Source organism: Oncorhynchus nerka, linkage group LG27, assembly GCF_034236695.1.
Source record: "Oncorhynchus nerka isolate Pitt River linkage group LG27, Oner_Uvic_2.0, whole genome shotgun sequence".
In the NCBI taxonomy this organism is placed as follows: domain Eukaryota; kingdom Metazoa; phylum Chordata; class Actinopteri; order Salmoniformes; family Salmonidae; genus Oncorhynchus; species Oncorhynchus nerka.
This window is the reverse complement of record NC_088422.1, coordinates 65,097,275-65,117,844: the sequence shown is the minus strand read 5'-3', so window position 1 is coordinate 65,117,844 and position 20,570 is coordinate 65,097,275. Positions and strand designations below refer to the sequence as shown.

At 41.6% G+C, this 20,570-nt stretch overlaps 1 protein-coding gene across 1 annotated transcript; it reads right to left on the bottom strand.

The window, feature by feature from the left end:
• Positions 1–4,406: 4,406 nt before the first annotated feature.
• LOC115112149 (B-cadherin-like) lies at positions 4,407–19,528 on the bottom strand. Its single transcript, XM_029638980.2, is given in 21 exon segments — positions 4,407–4,839; positions 4,971–5,014; positions 5,016–5,187; positions 5,275–5,499; positions 5,603–5,745; positions 5,875–6,119; positions 10,594–10,758; positions 10,869–10,979; positions 11,089–11,261; positions 11,365–11,509; positions 11,604–11,759; positions 11,858–11,998; positions 12,847–13,032; positions 13,143–13,271; positions 13,381–13,553; positions 13,662–13,806; positions 13,906–14,061; positions 14,159–14,299; positions 14,535–14,776; positions 18,699–18,813; positions 19,383–19,528. Coding segments are annotated over 21 exon segments (3,195 nt in total). The 5' UTR covers positions 19,434–19,528; the 3' UTR covers positions 4,407–4,702.
• Between the last annotated feature and the right edge of the window lie 1,042 nt (positions 19,529–20,570).

The following is a 20,570-nucleotide window of genomic DNA, read 5'->3' as shown; positions in this document are numbered from 1 at the left end:
ACATTTGGGTATTGTTTTTTTCTCACCTGAGTATCCTCTTTTCACTGCCAAAAATCAAATGAAACCATCTAGTGTTCAGTGAAATAACACAATGTCAAATACAGGTAGCCTAGTCAAATAATTAACATCCAATCACATTAACCGTTTATCTCTCGCTGGAATTCCACTAACCGTAGGTATGTAGCCAAACATAGCTGCTGCTCATTCCGTTTGCTCGAACTGCTACTACCAGCAGTACTACACCTGCACCTGTCAACGACACAAGTTGTTCTGCTTCCATGAGCACATCCAATGCTAGCATCAGTAATTCTACATTTGTTGCTAGCCCGGCTAGCATGGACACTGACAGTTGTGAATCTGATGCAGCCGATGAGCTTCTGCCCCCTTACCCGGGAAAGCACCGAACAACAGACAGGGACGTTGGACCATCGAAGAGGCGCAAATACTGTATGTTGAGAACTACATTGATTTGGGGTTCACTTATATTGGGAGTAGTGCCTTTCCTAAGCCACAGTGTGTTATATGTGCAAAATAACTATCTCACAAATCGATTAAACCTTCCATCACTCTTGCGCAGACATTTAGAAACGAAACATGCCAATTTGAAAAATTAGTCTGGAGTTTTTTGAGCGAGAATTAAGATGACTTTCGAGTAGTAGGACATGTATAAAAGCAACAGATACCCTTAAAAAGAATGGGCTAGAAGCATCATATATGGTGAGCTACCGAGTGGCTAGGACAGGCAAGCCCCATACTATTGTGGAGGACTTAATTCTTTATGCTGTCGAGGATATGGCTGGGACAATGCTGGGGGGAAAGGCCCCAAAAAACTATAGACAATGTCTTCATCAAACATCACTGTTTCACGACGTATCAGTATCATGGCAGATGTTTTGAAACAATTACTGCTTCACATACAAGCCAGTGAATTATATGCATTACAGCTGGATGAGTCAACAGATGTCGCATATACCAGCTCCTGGTATATGTCCTTTACGTTTATGGGGGGTCAATTAAGGAAGACATCCTCTTCTGGAAACCAGGACAACAGGTAAGGATATGTTTTAAGTACTAGACATCTTTGTGACATCAAATGGACTTTGGTGGTAAAGATCTGTTGGTATCTGTACTGATGGCACAAAAACCATGACAGGGAGACATGGTAGAGTGGTAACGCGCGTGCAAGCAGTTGCTCCTGACACCACTTGGGTACACTGCAGCATCCACGAGAGGCTCTTGCTGCCAAGGGAAGCCTGACAGCTTCAAAGGTGTTTTTGACACTACAGTGAAAATGGTTAACTTTGTTAAAGCAAGGCCCCTGAATTCTATTGTATTTTCTGCATTATGCAATGATATGGGCAGCGACCATGTAATGCCTTTACAACATACAGGAGCACGCTGGTTATCAAGGGGCAAAGTATTGACACATTTTTTTAAATTGAGAGACGAGCTTAAATGTTCTTTACTGACCATCATTTTCACTTGTCTGACCGCTTGCATGATGACAAGTTTCTCACATGTCTGGACTATCTGGGTGACATTTTTCCTCGCCTGAATGATCTGAATCTTGACAAAATTGAGGCTATGATTAAGAAGTTGGAGCTCTTCTCTGTCTGCATTAACAAGGGCAAGACACAGGTCTTTCCATCATTGTATGATTTTTTGTATGCAAATGAACAAGCTTACGGACAATGTCAAATGTGATATAGCGAAGCACCTGACCTGGCTGGGTGCGCAATTACGCAGGTACTTTCCCGAAACGAACGACACAAACAACTGGATTTGTTATCCCTTTCATGCCATGCCTCCAGTCCACTTACCGATATGTGAACAAGAGAACCTCATCGAAATTGCAACAAGCGGTTCTATGACAATTGAATTTAATCAGAAGCTGTTGCCAGAATTCTGGATAGGGCTGCGCGCAGAGTATCCTGCCTTGGTAAATCGGCTGTTAAGACACTGATGCCCTTTGCAACCACGTACCTATTTGAGAGTGGATTCTCGGCCCTCACTAGCATGAAAACTAAATACAGGCACAGACTGTGTGTGGAAAATGACTGAGACTCTCTCCAATACAACCAAAAATTGCAGAGTTATGTGCATCCTTTCAAGCACACCCTTATCATTAATATGTGGTGAGGTAGGTAGCCTAGTGGTTAGAGCATTGGACTAGTAACTGAAAGGTTGCAAGATCGAATCTCCGAGTTGTGGTTCTGCCCCTGAACAAGGCAGTTAACCCAATGTTTCTAGGCCTTCATTGAAAATAAGAATTTGGTCCGAACTGACTTGCCTAGTTAAATAAAGGTATTAACCATTTTTGATGAACAAATAAGGTTTTATATGTAAGATGGCTAAATACAGAGCAAAATGATTGATTATTATTATTTGTGCCCTGGTCCTATAAGAGCTCTTTGTCTCTTCCCACGAGCCAGGTTGAGACAACCACTCACACTCATTCTTATATTTAAGGGAGGATTAATGGCAGGTGAATCCCTGGATCAGGCCCAGGGATTGTTCCAAGTGGAAATAGAGAGGCAGAGCTCTATGGAATTGGAGAAAACCAACTCACTCGCGCAGAGCATACGTTTTATTATTACTTTTTATTTTAGTCTACTTGGTAAATATTTTCTTCTTCTTGAACTGCACTGTTGGTTATGGGCTTGTAAGTAAGCATTTCACGCGAAAGTCTACACTTGTATTCGGCGCATGTGACAAATAAGGTTTGATTTGATAGGGACTGTAGGCCCTCGTCAGCCCAACCCAGGAGCTAGAGTTTGGCCAGGGCCAATTCACACTGGGTCAGAAATAGCCCCACTGCCTCTATTTTTGACCTGCCTGCTGCTGTATGGGTATCAGGTCCATGCCTCTCTTGCTCTGGCTACAGGGTATTTATAGGGTGAGAGGAGTCTTTTGTGGAGTCACAGTGGCTATAGTTAGGAGCTGCAGCGGCGTCAGCTGACGCACACGTCATGGAGAACGGCGACAGAGGTCAAGATCACGTCTGGAGCCGAGCCTTGTGTTTGTCTACCATCCTCATCCTCTGGGTCTGTCCAGTAAAGGCTGGTCAACGTTTCTACCAAACCTCTGAAACGGTTACATTCATATTGATCTCCACAATGTAAGTAGTTGTAGAAGTTGTCCATGGTTGACCGGGTCCATGGTGTCCTGCTGCTAAAGAATTCTGTTGATATAAATTGAGTGTATCAGAAAGGTGAAGGATGGGCCGAGACGGCTCCAGCCAGGATATGCTGAGGAATGCATCTGCCATGCCAGTCTCCACTAAGATCCCCCAGCAACACCCCAGGGATCGGTGGTACCAGAGCCCTGCCCCATGGGACAGTGTAAGACTAAACAAATTTCATATTGTGCCATGCAAGAGTCTAAACGTAACCTATAATCTCCATTATAAACTGGATGGTTCAAGCCCTGCTGATTGGTATTTTAATAGGATCCCCATTAGCTGTTGCAAAAGCAGTAGCTACTCATATTTGTGCCCACACAAAACATGACAACACAGAACATTAATAGACAACAGAACTACATACATAGATTTTTTAAAATGCACACACAGTTTGTATGTATTACTATCTCGATCAAATAGAGAAGAGTCATTGTGCCGTGAGGTTTTGCGTTCTGTTTTTTGAAACAAGATTTGCTGTTTATTTGAGCAACATGAGATGGAACAGAGTTCCATGCAATAATGGCTCTATATAATTCTGTATCCGTTCTGGATTTGGGGACTGTGAAAAGGACCCTGGTGGCATGTCTGGTGGGGTAAGTGTGTGTGTCAGAGCTGTGTGTAAGTTGACTACGCAAAACAACTTGGGATTTTCAACACATTCATGTTTCTTATAAAAAGAAGAAGCGATGCAGTCAGTCTCTCCTCAACTCTTAGCCAAGAGAGACTGGCATAGTATTTATATCAACCCTCTGATTACATTGAAGAGCAAGACACGCAGCTCTGTTCTGGGCCAACTGTAGCTTAGCTGTCTTTCCTTGCAGCACTCGACCACGCAACCTGACAGTAATCAAGATTAGACAAAACTAGAGCCTGCATAACTTGCTTTATGGAGTGTGGTGTCAAAAAAAGCAGAGCATCTCTTTATTACAGACAGACCTCTCCCCATCTTTACAACCATATGTTTTGACCATGACAGTTTACAATCTAAGCGAACGCCAAGTGATTTAGTCTCCTCAACTTGTTCAACAGCCACACCAATCATCACCAGATTCAGCTGAGGTCTAGAACAGCCCTTAGCCGTGGTATATTGGCCATATACCACACCCCCTCAGGCCTTATAGCTTAACTACAGCTTGTACAATCTGTTCTGTGGGTATGAGGAAATGCCATCATTCACCGACCCAGACCCATTCCAGTCAATCATCGCCATCTAGTACCTCAGCAGTGAATAAATGTTAGTTTTATTAAATAAACGACAACCCATCACATATCCATCATTGTACTAAAGGGATATCCTTTATACATCATTCACTCTTCAGAAGCAAGAAAGAAAAAACAATTTGATTATAATAAGAAATACCCAAACTTAGATGTTTATCAAACATTTTTAAAAGCAATTATTGAGCTTGTTAATTCATCTCAGTTAACAAAAAAATCCTAAGGCTGATTAGGCTTTCAGTAAAATAAATGTCATGCTTAAGGATAGTCTTTATAGGGAGAACCTAATGGGCTTGTTCTGAGCTAGTCTGGTGAGTCCCCTTTCACCTGGTCATCCTCACCACCTCCCTCCTCGTCATAGTAGTAGATGACATCGTCCTCCTGAGGCTCCTTCTCACCACCTCTCTTCCGCAGGAACATGAGCAGCAGAAGAGACAACACTGGAGCACAACATAAACACAGGGCCTTAACACACTAGTACATCACTGTGTATTAACAATTACATATGTACGCGTCGAGGACAGCACTGACTAAACACTTTAGTGCCGGGTTAAACAAATGAACAACTTACATAGGAGTAGTAAGACTGCTCCTAGAATTCCCAGAATGCTAGAGGCCGAAGCCTGTTACAGCTTTATCGGTGCACTGAACATCCGCTCCTTTACAGTCACACACGGAGGCCTGGATGGTGCTTTCATGGTGCAGGCCCTGGTTGTCAGACACTCTCAGGACAACCATGTAATCTCCACTGTCCAACACAGTCTTCAGTGTCAGGATAATGCCAGTCTCTGAAATGGAAAACAGGTAACATTTAACGACGCAATTGTTTTAAAGGGGGGTAAAGTACTGTAGGTCTGGGAAAAATCAATACATACTTGTGTTGTTCATTCTGGCAGTCCAGCTAGAATGGGACAACCCCTGAAGCTGTACAGTGTATGGAGCAGCAAAGCCCGCGCTGTCTTTATCAGTGACTGACAGCAGCTGTGGGGAGGACTCCTTGTTGCAGACCCTGATCACACACTCGTCGATGGTTGGAGCATTATCATTCACATCCTCCAGCTCTATGATAAGGGTGCCAGTGCCAGTTGCCGGGATTTCATCTGCATATCCAAATTAGAGCACTGTCACTCAGGGTCAAGTTTAGGGTGTGGTCATTAACTACATTTTAAATATTAACATTAGAAAAAGGGAACATTTAAATACCGTTGTCGATGCCCAGAACAATAACAGAGTATTTGTTGTCTTGGACAAAAGTGGATTCTCTGTCCATGAGGCTCTTGACTTTGATCAGCCCAGTGTCTTTGTTGATACTTAGCCATCCAGCAGGATCATTGTGTATCTTGTATCTGTGTAGTAAATGTAAAAAATTAATTTAAAAAACATTGCTTACAACCTGTACAGTCGTCATTTGAAAAATGTTTTCCTCCTCAAATCTTACAAAACATAAGAAATTGTAAATGAAGTTCTAATCTTACGTGACTTTCTGATTCCTTGCAGTGTCTGGGTCTGTGGCGGTGTACAGAACCAGGTCACTGTCAACAGGGAGGTCCTCAGGTTTCCTGATAATCTTCTCCACTGGGGTGAAGACTGGAGCTTCATTCACATCCTCCACATTCACTACAACAGTAGCAGTGGAGGTGGACAGGCTGATTGCGAATGGGACTTCATTCTGCACAGTGACCAGCAGAGTGTACTTGTTGTTCTTCTCAAAGTCAAGCGGCTGTGTTGAAAGAACAGAAAAGCCCATCAGCATAGGAATCCTTCAGACATAGAATCAGGATAATTGCGTTTATATCAACAAGCATACTCTCCCCCTACACATTTGGACAGCGTAGCCAAAACTTTATTTTGCTCTACACTCCAGCATTTTAGATCAAATGTTTCATATGAAGCGACAGTACATACTGTAACGTTTATTTTAGGGTCTTTCCATAAATATGTTTTACCGTTTATAAAATGTAAGCACTCAATGTACAGTGGGGCAAAAAAGTATTTAGTCAGCCACCAATTGTGCAAGTTCTCCCACTTAAAAAGATGAGAGAGGCCTGTAATTTTCATCATAGGTACACTTCAACTATGACAGACAAAATGAGAGAAAAAAAAATCAGAAAATCACATTGTAGGATTTTTAATGAATTTATTTGCAAATTATGGTGGAAAATAAGTATTTGGTCACCTACAAACAAGCAAGATTTCTGGCTCTCACAGACCTGTAACTTCTTCTTTAAGAGGCTCCTCTGTCCTCCACTCGCCTGCTATTCAGTGGTCTGTGTGGTCTCAAGTCCAGGATTAAGGTTTTCTTTTCCAAGCTTAACATTCAACATTGGCCATGCTGTCAATGAAGCATGATTTGTGCCGCGCTCAAAACTGTTAACCCGTTAACGCGAAATTTGACTTTAGTGATTTCAAGACAACTAGGAACTCGGGGGGGGGTGGGGGACAGCTCCGACTGGGAAAATACGTTTTTTACGGTCATCCAACTCAGAATCGTAAATCCGAACTTTGGTCTATTTTCACCTCTTATTCTCGCCTACTGTTCTGACTTGGTGGTGTACATGTAGCCTATAACCTGTTTTAGATAAATGTAATCATTGAATATTATAAGAGCTTTCATTGTCTGCTTATAAGCCCCTTTTATTTATCATACGGTTCTGACTTGGTGTACAGGGACAACATATAAGAATGGTCCATGTTTTGAATTCTGTCGCTGTACATTTAAAAAGTGCTGATCAAATAGTTACAGTGCCTTGCGAAAGTATTCGGCCCCCTTGAACTTTGCCACATTTCAGGCTTCAAACATAAAGATATAAAACTGTATTTTTTTGTGAAGAATCAACAACAAGTGGGACACAATCATGAAGTGGAACGACATTTATTGGATATTTCAAACTTTTTTAACAAATCAAAAACTGAAAAATTGGGCGTGCAAAATTATTCAGCCCCCTTAAGTTAATACTTTGTAGCGCCACCTTTTGCTGCGATTACAGCTGTAAGTCGCTTGGGGTATGTCTCTATCAGTTTTGCACATCGAGAGACTGAAATGTTTTCCCATTCCTCCTTGCAAAACAGCTCGAGCTCAGTGAGGTTGGATGGAGAGCATTTGTGAACAGCAGTTTTCAGTTCTTTCCACAGATTCTCGATTGGGTTCAGGTCTGGACTTTGACTTGGCCATTCTAACACCTGGATATGTTTATTTTTGAACCATTCCATTGTAGATTTTGCTTTATGTTTTGGATCATTGTCTTGTTGGAAGACAAATCTCCGTCCCAGTCTAAGGTCTTTTGCAGACTCCATCAGGTTCTTCCAGAATGGTCCTGTATTTGGCTCCATCCATCTTCCCATCAATTTTAACCATCTTCCCTGTCCCTGCTGAAGAAAAGCAGGCCCAAACCATGATGCTGCCACCACCATGTTTGACAGTGGGGATGGTGTGTTCAGGGTGATGAGCTGTGTTGCTTTTACGCCAAACATAACGTTTTGCATTGTTGCCAAAAAGTTCAATTTTGGTTTCATCTGACCAGAGCACCTTCTTCCACATGTTTGGTGTGTCTCCCAGGTGGCTTGTGGCAAACTTTAAACGACACTTTTTATGGATATCTTTAAGAAATGGCTTTCTTCTTGCCACTCTTCCATAAAGGCCAGATATGTGCAATATACGACTGATTGTTGTCCTATGGACAGAGTCTCCCACCTCAGCTGTAGATCTCTGCAGTTCATCCAGAGTGATCATGGGCCTCTTGGCTGCATCTCTGATCAGTCTTCTCCTTGTATGAGCTGAAAGTTTAGAGGGACGGCCAGGTCTTGGTAGATTTGCAGTGGTCTGATACTCCTTCCATTTCAATATTATCGCTTGCACAGTGCTCCTTGAGATGTTTAAAGCTTGGGAAATCTTTTTGTATCCAAATCCGGCTTTAAACTTCTTCACAACAGTATCTCGGACCTGCCTGGTGTGTTCCTTGTTCTTCATGATGCTCTCTGCGCTTTTAACGTACCTCTGAGACTATCACAGTGCAGGTGCATTTATACAGAGACTTGATTACACACAGGTGGATTGTATTTATCATCATTAGTCATTTAGGTCAACATTGGATCATTCAGAGATCCTCACTGAACTTCTGGAGAGAGTTTGCTGCACTGAAAGTAAAGGGGCTGAATAATTTTGCACGCCCAATTTTTCAGTTTTTGATTTGTTAAAAAAGTTTGAAATATCCAATAAATGTCGTTCCACTTCATGATTGTGTTCCACTTGTTGTTGATTCTTCACAAAAAAATACAGTTTTATATATTTATGTTTGAAGCCTGAAATGTGGCAAAAGGTCGCAAAGTTCAAGGGGGCCGAATACTTTCGCAAAGCACTGTATATCGACTATGTTCGTCCTAGCTTGCTCGTTCATGTCATAATCAAAATTGCGGATTGCTTCTTATCTGCTTGTCATCCCCTTATGCCATAGTTTGCACTTCTCAATTGTCAGTAAAAAAACACATTTGTTTAAGTCTCAGCCTCCAGTATTTATGCTGCAGTAGTTTATGTGTCGGGGGGCTAGGGTCAGTTTGTTATATCTGGAGTACTTCTCCTGTCCTATTCGGTGTCCTGTGTGAATCTAAGTGTGCGTTCTCTAATTCTCTCCTTCTCTCTTTCTTTCTCTCTCTCGGAGGACCTGAGCCCTAGGACCATGCCCCAGGACTACCTGACATGATGACTCCTTGCTGTCCCCAGTCCACCTGGCCGTGCTGCTGCTCCAGTTTCAACTGACCTGAGCCCTAGGACCATGCCCCAGGACTACCTGACATGATGACTCCTTGCTGTCCCCAGTCCACCTGGCCGTGCTGCTGCTCCAGTTTCAACTGTTCTGCCTTATTATTATTCGACCATGCTGGTCATTTATGAACATTTTAACATCTTGGCCATGTTCTGTTATAATCTCCACCCAGCACAGCCAGAAGAGGACTGGCCTCCCCACATATGCTCTCTCTAATTCTCTCTTTCTTTCTCTCTCTCGAGGACCTGAGCCCTAGGACCATGCCCCAGGACTACCTGACATGATGACTCCTTGCTGTCCACCTGACCGTGCTGCTATTCCAGTTTCAACTGTTCTGCCTTATTATTATACGACCATGCTGGTCATTTATGAACATTTGAACATCTTGGCCATGTTCTGTTATAATCTCCACCCGGCACAGCCAGAAGAGGACTGGCCACCCCACATAGCCTGGTTCCTCTCTAGGTTTCTTCCTAGGTTTTGGCCATTCTAGGGAGTTTTTCCTAGCCACCGTGCTTCTACACCTGCATTGCTTGCTGTTTGGGGTTTTAGGCTGGGTTTCTGTACAGCACTTTGAGATATCAGCTGATGTACGAAGGGCTATATAAATACATTTGATTTGATTTGATTTAAGTAAGTCAGCCTGATTTTTTTAAAGGCAGTAAATGTGGCTGAATGAACTGTTTCACTGCCAGACAAGGCTCCGCTGATAGGCCCTAACAACGTGTTCACCGTTATAGCACAATTAACGTATTGTGTAGTGGCTTTGCTGGCATGCATCCCACATTTTTGTTTTGATTGCACACCAAGATGTACATGCTAAAATCTCCACTGATTGCGTATGAGAACCCTAAAACGTGATTTTGTTTAGAAGTAATAAAGTAATACATTTAAATATAGGCCAGGTTGAATTGGCGCAGGTGGCGATGACTTTCTTACTGCCGCCAAGAGTCGCGCACAACTCAAGTGTCTATTGGGCACAACATAATCAGAAACAATGAAAGCAAAGTAGAGTCAAACTTGCGTATTAGGAATATGGGACCAAAGTACTAAACTTTTGACTAGTTTAATACACCATTAGTGAATTTGTCCAAATACTTACTACACCTTCAAAATGGGGGGACAAGAAACATAAAGTACTTTCAGTTCTAAACGTTAAAACAGATATGTATGAAAATACCCCCAAATAGAAAGGTCACATTGTGTACTGTCGCTTCATAAAACATTGGATCCCAAGTAAAAGAATGCTATAGTATAGAGTCAAATTAAAACGTTTCAGCCTTACAGTCCAAATAAATACGAAGGGGAGTGAAAGATAATTCCTTCAGGAAATCATTCCAGAGTAACAGCTAAAAAGCTACATTGACAGGCTGCTTTTCCGACGCCTCCAGATTAGCAGCTCAAATACATCTATAGGAGAGGATTTCAACATACCTTAGCTGTTGTAATGATGCCCTCCAGCTTGCTAGGGCCTGTGCTCACACTGAAAAGGCCTTGAGTGTCCCCGTCAACTATCTTGTAGGTGGTGGAACAGGTAGAGGAGTGAGGATCATCCCCATCAGTCACATCCACTTTAATATCTGAGACTGACACAGTGTACTGCAAAGGAAAGACGCATGATTATAAAGCAACAAAGAGAGGGCAATTCCATTGTGTTTTAAAACAGTTGTAAGGCTTCAATTTGAAATTGTCTTCAGTAATGTGCTTACCGAAGGGTTGTCATTGCTGTCCTTTACTGTAATGATGGCTTTGCCAAAGCTGGTAAGGCCATTTCCCTCCATATCGGCAGCTTGGATTGCCAAAGTATATTTGGGAATTTTCTGAAACAAATGAAGTAGCAAATGAAGTCAGGGTCACAAATGTAACGCAAGTAGAATGTACACAATGAATAAATGATCGACAAGACTATTGATTTGAAAAGAGACCAACCTCTCTGTCCAACCCAGGTGCGTTAACCCGAATCCCTCCAGTCACAGGGTTGATGACAAACATGTTGGGGCTTGGTAGTGGAGGCTCCTGACTGAGAATGGTGTATCTGACATCAGAATTGGCAGAGTCCTCCTCATCAGCATCAGTGGCCGTTACCTGCATGACCTCATCACCTGAACAGAGTGAAAATAATTATAGCAAAATATGGCATAATTTTCCTTCAAAAAAATCACATCATTAAGTATTGTAAATACCGAGTGTGTGTGAACAACATACCTGGTTTTGATGCTTCAGGAACTGTTCCCGTAAATGGATCTTGGGTAAATACAGGTTTGTTGTCATTCATATCGATGACTTTCACAATGATCTCCATGGGATCCTCAGCTATACCTGCACCCACTGCAACAGCATGGGCTAGGAGCTAGAGAGAAAAGTAACAAACATTACTTTAAAAATAAATATAAATCAGTTTTCAATTAAGTCAAGGGAGGAAATTTAGGATACGCAAACCGTACAATGTATTGGTCTTTTTTCTCCCTGTCGAAAGACTGGGTCACATAGAGTATTCCAGAGTTTTTGTCCACAGTGAAGAGTCCCACAGGAGGTAGGTCTGCCCCAGTGCCAGTGATGCTGTACTGGATCTTCACCTCTTTATCATTGCTGGACTTGATCTGGTTTACAAGGATAATAGAATTCACGTCAATGACGAAATGTCCAACACTGATATTAGAGTAATGGAAAAATGATCCTTAACCTACAAGACACTTACCTGCACCATATTCTTGGGGAACGGGCCTCGGTCATTCTCTGGGATGTTGATGGGAGGAATGACCCAGTCCCTCTTCCTTCTTTTCAGACCTCCTGAAGACTTGGGGAAGTTCAGAACAGGTAGAGACAGACTTGCTCCAGGCTGTGGAATTGAAACAAACCATGAAATATCAAGTCTATGGTTTTACAAGCACCAAAATACATAGAGCATTTTACAGAAACTGCCATCAAACATCATACCTTAACATTAAACATTTTAATTTTAAAAACCAAGTTTCAATGACAGAATATTTCCATCTATTTTGCAATGACCACAACCAAATATAACCTTAGCAACTGTTCAAGCAAGAATCAAAACATAATTGTAAGCGTATGAGAACCCCCAAAAGTTATTTTGTATAGAAGTAATACAAATATAAATCTATGCTATGAGGAATGGGCGCAGAAGGCGATGGCTTTCTCTGCCGCCAAGAGTCGCGTGCAACTGTGTGTGACGTCATTGTGTCATGAACTGTAAAAGGGTCTATTGGTCACAACATAATCAGAAACAACGAAAACAAAGTAGAGTCAAACTTGATGTAGTCATTGCATGCTAGGAATACGGGACTAAACTTTTGACTAGTTTAATACACCATTGGTGAATTTGTCCAAATTACTTATGACACCTTCAAAATGGGGGGACAAGAAACAAAGTACTTTCATTTCTAAATGTTAAAACAGATATGTATGAAAATACCCTCAAATAAAAAGGTGACATTGTGTACTGTCGCCTCATAAAACATTGGATCTCATGTAAAAAAACACTAGAGTATAGAGTCAAATTAAAACATTTCAGCGTCATTGTCCAAATAAATACGAAGGGGAGTGAAAATGGCTTCCTCCAGGATACCATTCCAGAAAAGCAGCTAAAAAGCTACATTAACAGGTTGCTTTTGCTGCACCTCCAGTGTAGCAGCTCAAATATATCTACAGGAGAGGATTTGAACATACTTTTACTGTCATAATGGTGCCCTCCAGCTTGCTAGGGCCTGTGCACACATTGAAAAGGTCTTGAGGGTCCCCGTCAACTATCTTGTAGGTGGTGGCCCAGGCAGAGGAGTGAGGCTCATCTCCATCAGTCACTGGCATTTTCACCACCAAGGCATCCACTTTATTCTCTGAGACTGACACAGTGTACTGCAAAGGAGAGACACATGATTATAAAGCAACATAGAAAGGGCAATTCCATTGCGTGTTAAAACAGTTGTAAGTCTTCAATTTTAAATTGTCTTCAGAAATGTGCTTACCGAAGGCGTCACAAACTGTGGCGCGTTGTCATTGCTGTCCGTTACTGTAATGATGGCTTTGCCAAAGCTGGTAAGGCCATTTCCCTCCATATCAGCAGCTTGGATTGCCAAAGTATATTTGGTAAATTTCTGAAACAAATTAAGTAGTCAATTAAATCAGAATCACAAATGTAATGGATGTAGAATGTACACAATGAATAAATGATCGGCAAGACTATTGATTTGAAAAGAGACCAACCTCTCTGTTCAACCCAGGCGCTTTAATCCGAATCCCTCCAGTCACAGGGTTGATGACAAACATGTTGGGGCTCGGTAGTGGAGGCTCCTGACTGAGAATGGTGTATCTGACATCAGAATTGGCAGAGCCCTCCTCATCAGCATCAGTGGCCGTTACCTGCATGACCTCATCACCTGAACAGAGTGAGGAAAAAAATAAAATCTGAATCGTCCTAGCATAATCTTCCTTAAAAAAACATTGTTAAGCATCGTAAATACTCAGTGTGTGTGTGAACAACATACCTGGTTTTGATGCTTCAGGAACTGTTCCCGTAAATGGATCTTGGGTAAATACAGGTTTGTTGTCATTCATATCGATGACTTTCACAATGATCTCCATGGGATCCTCAGCTCTACCTGCACCCACTGCAACAGCATGGGCTAGGAGCTAGAGAGAAAAGTAACGGCAAACATTACTTTAAAACTACATATAATCCGTTTTCAATTACTAAGTCAAGGGAAGAAAATTAAGATACGCAAACCGTACAATGTATTGGTCTTTTCTCTCCCTGTCCAAAGACTGGGTCACATAGAGTATTCCAGAGTTTTTGTCCACAGTGAAGAGTCCCACAGGAGGTAGGTCTGCCCCAGTGCCAGTGATGCTGTACTGGATCTTCACCTCTTTATCATTGCTGGACTTGATCTGGTTTACAAGGATAATAGAATTCACGTCAATGACGAAATGTCCAACGCTGATATTAGAGTAACGGAAAAACGCTCCTTACCTTCAAGACACTTACCTTCACCACATTCTTGGGGAACGGGCCTCTGCCATTCTCTAGGATGTTGATGGGAGGAATGACCCAGTCCCTCTTCCTTCTTTTCAGACCTCCTGAAGACTTGGGGAAGTTCAGAACAGGTAGAGACAGACTTTCTCCTGGCTGTGGAATTGAAACAAAAACCATCAAATATCAAGTCCATGGTTTTACAAGCACCAAAATACATAGAGCATTTTACAGAAACTGCCATCAAACTTCAATTGACCTGAAAAAAAAAATCTGTTTCAATTACAGAATATTTCCAGCTATACAAGTCATTGAAACCCTTCCAGAGATGCAGTTGCCCATCTATCCACTAGAGGACACCAGATTCTCATTAATTTAACCAGTCATATACCTTGGGCTGGGTGGTCATCTCATGGTGATTGTGGTGGTGGCCATTTCTGGCCTCATGCAGCACTCTGACTGGAACCGTGATCCTCTTGCCCTTGGACTGGGTAGAGACATAGAACTCCTTATGTCCATTATGCAGAGTCAGCCCCCTCTTCAGTTTCAGCGTCCCGTCGCCATCTACTTTGAAGCGTGAATCCTCGGAGTGAAAGAGAAAGCTGGTACGGCTGGTGCAGTCATCAAAAACCACTGCAAGGTCAAAGAGAAAGGTGGTCAGAGGATATCATTTAAAAAATAATATCGCAACCATAATACAAGTGGGCCTACAAAGTAACCATTGAAAGCAATTCAACAACAGGAGCAGATTTAAAGCACTGTTGCATTCATTTCAAATTCATAACAGGAGCCATATTCCATCAGTGCCTTCTTGAGAGAAACTGATAAGAGCCACCACAGACTCTCTCAGTAAATGTATAAATGGAATACTGGTCATAGTAACGAAGCAGCAAAATGGCCTTCTAAAACACCTAGGCCTAGTCGCCTCATGATCGCAGCTCTGATCTGCTGCAAAGACATTATGCAGGGCTTATTACATGCAATGTAAAAACCCACAACATGTCAGACTTGCAAAGGAGTAAATTGACCCATAATCCTCATGTAACTATTAACATGACATGTATAACTAGTACTGTGCAACTTAGAACAATATACAATGTACCAGGTGGAGATTAAGCTGTCATGGTATACAAGTATTCCACTAGAATCATCCTGTGTGGACAGAGAGCAGAGTTGACTTGCCCAGCCCTGGGTTGAGACTCAAGGACAGGCAGGTAGCAACATCTGGTTTCACATGACTACTATAAACATCCTGAGGCATAGACCTAGCTCTACAAAGAGGTCTGAATGTATCATTATGCTCCTATTAGCTTACAAAAGAAGTTGATTGAGTATTATTTTAAAAAACCAAATCAATACACCTCTTTCCAGCCTAATGAACTGGCTAAATGTTATGCAGAAATTGTGCAATGACACACAAAACAAGAAATGTGTGGTTGAGAAAGATATGGAAGTAAAACTGAACTGGATGAATGCCACAGTACCCACTTCTGCTTTCTGCTCATTCTATTGATACAGTGGCTTGCTAAAGTATTCACCCCCCTTGGCATTTTTCCTATTTTGCCACCTTACAACATGGAATTAAAATGGGTTTTTAGGGGGTTTGATTTACACAACAACATGCCTACCGCTTTCAAAATGCTAAATATTTTTTCTTGTAAAACAAAGAAGAAATGAGACAAAAAAAACAGAACTTGAGCGTGCATAACTATTCACCCCCCCAAAGTCAATACTTTGTCGAGCCACCTTTTGCAGCAATTACAGCTGCAAGTGTCTTGGGGTATGTCTCTATAAGCTTGGCACATCTAGCCACTGGGATTTTTGCCCATTATTCAAGGCAAAACTGCTCCAGCTCCTTCAAGTTGGATGCGTTCTGCTGGTGTACAGCAATCTTTAAGTCATACCACAAATTCTCAATTGGATTTAGGTCTGGGCTTTGACTAGGCCATTCCAAGATATTTAAAGGTTTAAAACCACTCAAGTGTTTCTTTAGCAGTATGCTTAGGGTCATTGTCCTGCTGGAAGGTGAATCGCCGTCCCAGTCTCAAATCTCTGGAAGACTGAAACAGGTTTCCCTCAAGAATTTCCCTGTATTTAGCACCATCCGTCATTCTTTCAATTCTGACCAGTTTCCCAGTCCCTGCTGATGATAAACATCCCCACAGCATGATGCTGCCACCACCATGCTTCACTGTGGAGATGGTGTTCTTGGGGTGATGAGAGATGTTGAGTTTGCACCAGACATAGCGTTCTCCTTGATGGCCAAAAAGCTCCATTTTAGTCTCATCTGACCAGAGTACCTTCTTCCATATGTTTGGGGAGTCTCCCCCACTAAATGTGTTCGCTTATTTTTTTATTTAAGCAATGGCTTGTTTCTGGTCACTCTTCCGTAAAGCCCAGCTCTGTGGAGTGTACGGCTTAAAGTAGCCCTATGGACAGATACTCAAATCTCCACTGTGGAGCTTTGCAGCTCCTTCAGGGTTATCTTTGGTCTCTTTGTTGCCTCTGATTAATGTCCTCCTTGCCTGGTCTGTGAGTTCTGGTGGGCGGCCCTCTCTTGGCAGATTTGTTGTGGTGTCATATTCTTTCATGGATTTAATGGTGTTCCGTGGGTTGTTCAAAGTTTCTGATATTTTTTACAACCCAACTCTGATCTGTACTTCTCCACAGCTTTGTCCCAGACCTGTTTGGAGAGCTCCTTGGTCTTCATGGTGCCACTTGCTTGGTGGTGCTCCTTGCTTATTGGTGTTGCAGACTCCTTTCAGAACAGGTGTATCGTACATACTGAGATCATGTGACAGATCATGTGACACTTGGATTGTACCCAGGTGGACTTTAAATAATTATGTGACTTCTGAAGGTAATTGGTTGCACCAGATCTTATTTAGGGGCTTCATAGCAAAAAGGGGGGGGTGGGGGGGGGAGAATACATGTGCACGCACCACTTTTCATTTATAATTTTTTTCCTTACATTTTTTGAAACAAGTAATTTTTTTCATTTCACCAATTTGGACTATTTTGCGTATGTCCATTACATGAAATCCAAATAAAAATCTATTTAAATTACAGGTTGTCATGCAATATAAGAAAAATGCCAAGGGGACGAATACTTTTGCAAGGCACTGTAGTTAGGTACTAGAGAATCAGGTAGGTAGAGGTACAGCAACTACCACTCTTTTGGCAAGATGGCGGTTGTCACCAAAGTTTTGAACAAATTAAAGAAAGATGTAGGTGGTAAAGCTGAAGTCCAGAGCAACAAAAATAAAATCAGGCCCCCTGTCACAAACACATTTGTTTTTCAACTGGCTGTCTCGTTGTTGTTGGTAAATCAGGCCTAACACTGTTGTGTCGTCTGCAAACTCGATGATTGAGTTGGAGATGTGCGTGGCCACACAGTCATGGGTGAACAGGAAGTTCAGGAGGCGGATAAATGGAGATTACAGTGACTCATTGGCGACGTTGTTGCCGGTGACGTCTGATGAGGACCTGCCTTACAACAGGCCTAGAAGCCCTAAATCCAGCCTCTCTCAACCTATTGCAAACAGTCTGAGCACTGATGGAGGGATTGTGCGTTCCTGGTGTAACTCAGACAGTTGTTCTTGCCATCCTGTACCTGTTCTGTAGGTGTGATGTTTGCATGTACTGATCCTGTGCAGGTGTTGTTTCACGTGGTCTGCCATTGTGAGGACGATCAGCTGCCCCGTCCTGTCTCCCTGTAGCGCTGTCTTAGGCGTCTCACTGTACGGACATTGCAATTTATTGCCCTGGCCACATCTTCAGTCATCCTTGCAGCATGCCTAAGGCACGTTCACGCAGATGAGCAGGGATCCTGGTCATCTTTCTTTTGGTGTTTTACAGAGTCAGTAGAAAGGCCTCTTTAGTGTCCTAAGTTTTTATAATTGTGACCTTAATTGCCTACCATCTGTAAGTGTCTTAATAACCGTTCCACAGGTGCATGTTCATTAATTGTTTATGGTTCATTGAACAAGCATGGGAAACAGTGTTTAAACCCTTTACAATGAAGATCTGTGAAGTTATTTGGATTTTTACGAATTATCTTTGAAAGACAGGGTCCTGAAAAAGGGCTGTTTCTTTTTTTGCTGAGTTTATATGTTTGATTTCTAAGACATTCTAAAAAGGTTTGTATCATTCACAACAAAGTTACCAAATAACTCTAAATCTAGCGTATAGGACTGGTTTCAAATTATCACTTTTATGCCTAACATAGCCACTTCATATGCGACAATCGGTCCAGAATGGGAAAAGTATCTTTTCTATTTTATTCAGCTGAGTTCAATTACACTCACCAGTTTATTAGGTAAATCTAGCACCAGGTCAGACCCCATTTTCTTCCAGAACAGCATGAATTATTCGGGGCAATTTTTTGTTGAAGGTTCAAATAGATATTTCCCAGTCGGAGCTCATTTTTTCCCCCAAGTTTTGAACACACTGAAGTCGGAGATTTCCGAGTTCCCAGTTGTTTTGAACGCGATGTTAGCACAAGACAGGGCAAAAATGTATGACAGTTAGGAAGCTACCATTAGTTAGTTCTAACCTTTTCCAAGACTCCGGCCACTTCGTAAGTGATTTCTTTCCACTTTGAAAATGTACATTTCTGAATTGAAACCTGGAAGACATTTTGACTCCTCCGACAACCCTGGTTTGAAAGCCTTACAAAAGGAAAAAAGAAAATAAACAGTTTTATTATTTATAATCAACTGCACAAGGTCATAAAATAAATATTCACCAGATTTGCAATTATACTATCACAATGACCATATTACAGGCACATATTTCCCTCAGATTACACAGACCCACAAAGAATTCTAAAACAAATCCAATTGTGATAAACTCCCATATCTATTGGGTGAAATACCAGTGCGCCATCACAGCAGCAATATTTGTGACCTGTTGCCACAAGAAAGGGGCAACCAGTGAAGAACACCAATGTAAATACAACCTATATTTATTTATTTTCCGATTTGTACTTTAACTATTTGCAAATCATTACAACATTGTATATAGACATAATAATTTGGAACGTGTAAGTGTAATGTTAACTGTTAATTTTTTATTGTTTATTTCACTTTTGTTTAGTATCTATTTCACTTGCTTTGGCAATGTAAACATATGTTTCCCATGCCAATAAAGCCCCTTAAATTGAAATTGAACTGTATTCCCAGGTAAATGGCGTAGCCTACATTGTGTTACTTTTAAAGTAGAATAAAACAAATCTTACCTGGAGAAATAATATTAATACGCCCAGCTCCACAAACCAAAATGCCCCCATTTGTTTTGAATAATTTCTGGACAGTCGTTCCACCAAGAGGTAAAAAGTAATCAGTTTACGAGTAGAGGGGAAACGTCTCTCTCGTTCAAATCTATTCTTTCTGGGTTGTCGCTTAAATAAGAAAAATGAGCTTCAGGAGGTAGTGATGTATGCAGGCAGGAGACCTCGCCCATTCGCTCGCTCTAAATATGGGCATGGTGAAGAACGCTCCTTATACCCGCACCTATGAAACACAGGTAAATTGTCATAATCCAGAAACCCACAGCAGGGTCCTATGTGCCAAATTATTACACAATAATGTGAGAATTCCGATCGAGAGGAAAAGCACTGATGAGGAAGAATGGGTTCAGGATCAAACACGGTGTCAGTCATTCCATTTCATGATCAAAGTCGTTTAAAAAAAAAACACAGTCAGCAACACTGACAATAATTTGTCAAAAGCTATAATTTGTCAAAATAAGCTTTACATTTTAACAAATGACTGATAAATACATAAAAACATTTGATTTACCATTACTCCATTAAGCCTAGTCAAAATAAATGCTGTAGCTATTCTTCCCCATACACTTCCTCAGCTTGTAGTAAAGTATGTGTGTCAATGTGAGAGACCCTGTACTATCTCTCAAAGGAACCATTAATTTTGCTAGTCTGACCACAGACTGCATGATCCTAAAGCATGTCCAGTTGGGGAATGAGACTGGGACACTTTATTAAAAACAACCCAATTTTAAAAAAACATCATAGTACTTGAATACTATTTATGTTGATCTCACTTTTGCTCATCAACGCTCATGCTGCTGTACTGTAGTTTATTTGGCTGCCCTACACAACTAAACATAATCATAATAAGTAGCCTAAACATCTCCAGTCAGCAGAACATATCAGTAATAAAATGGTGTATTGTAGATGGGCTTTACCACCTGAGGTTTTCTGTGGATCCGATTGGCTACAAATACAGGTAAAATTGCATCAGTAAGTCCTCCATGCATCCTCTTTATCACATCTCCATCATCCTCACCTCAGACATGGTGGCAGAACAACATTACAGACCCTGCTTGCTTTGGATTCCCAGCAGCTTTGTGAAGCAATGGTTGAATGACGTGAGTTGACTCATAAGTCTATGGTGTCACCTTGTTG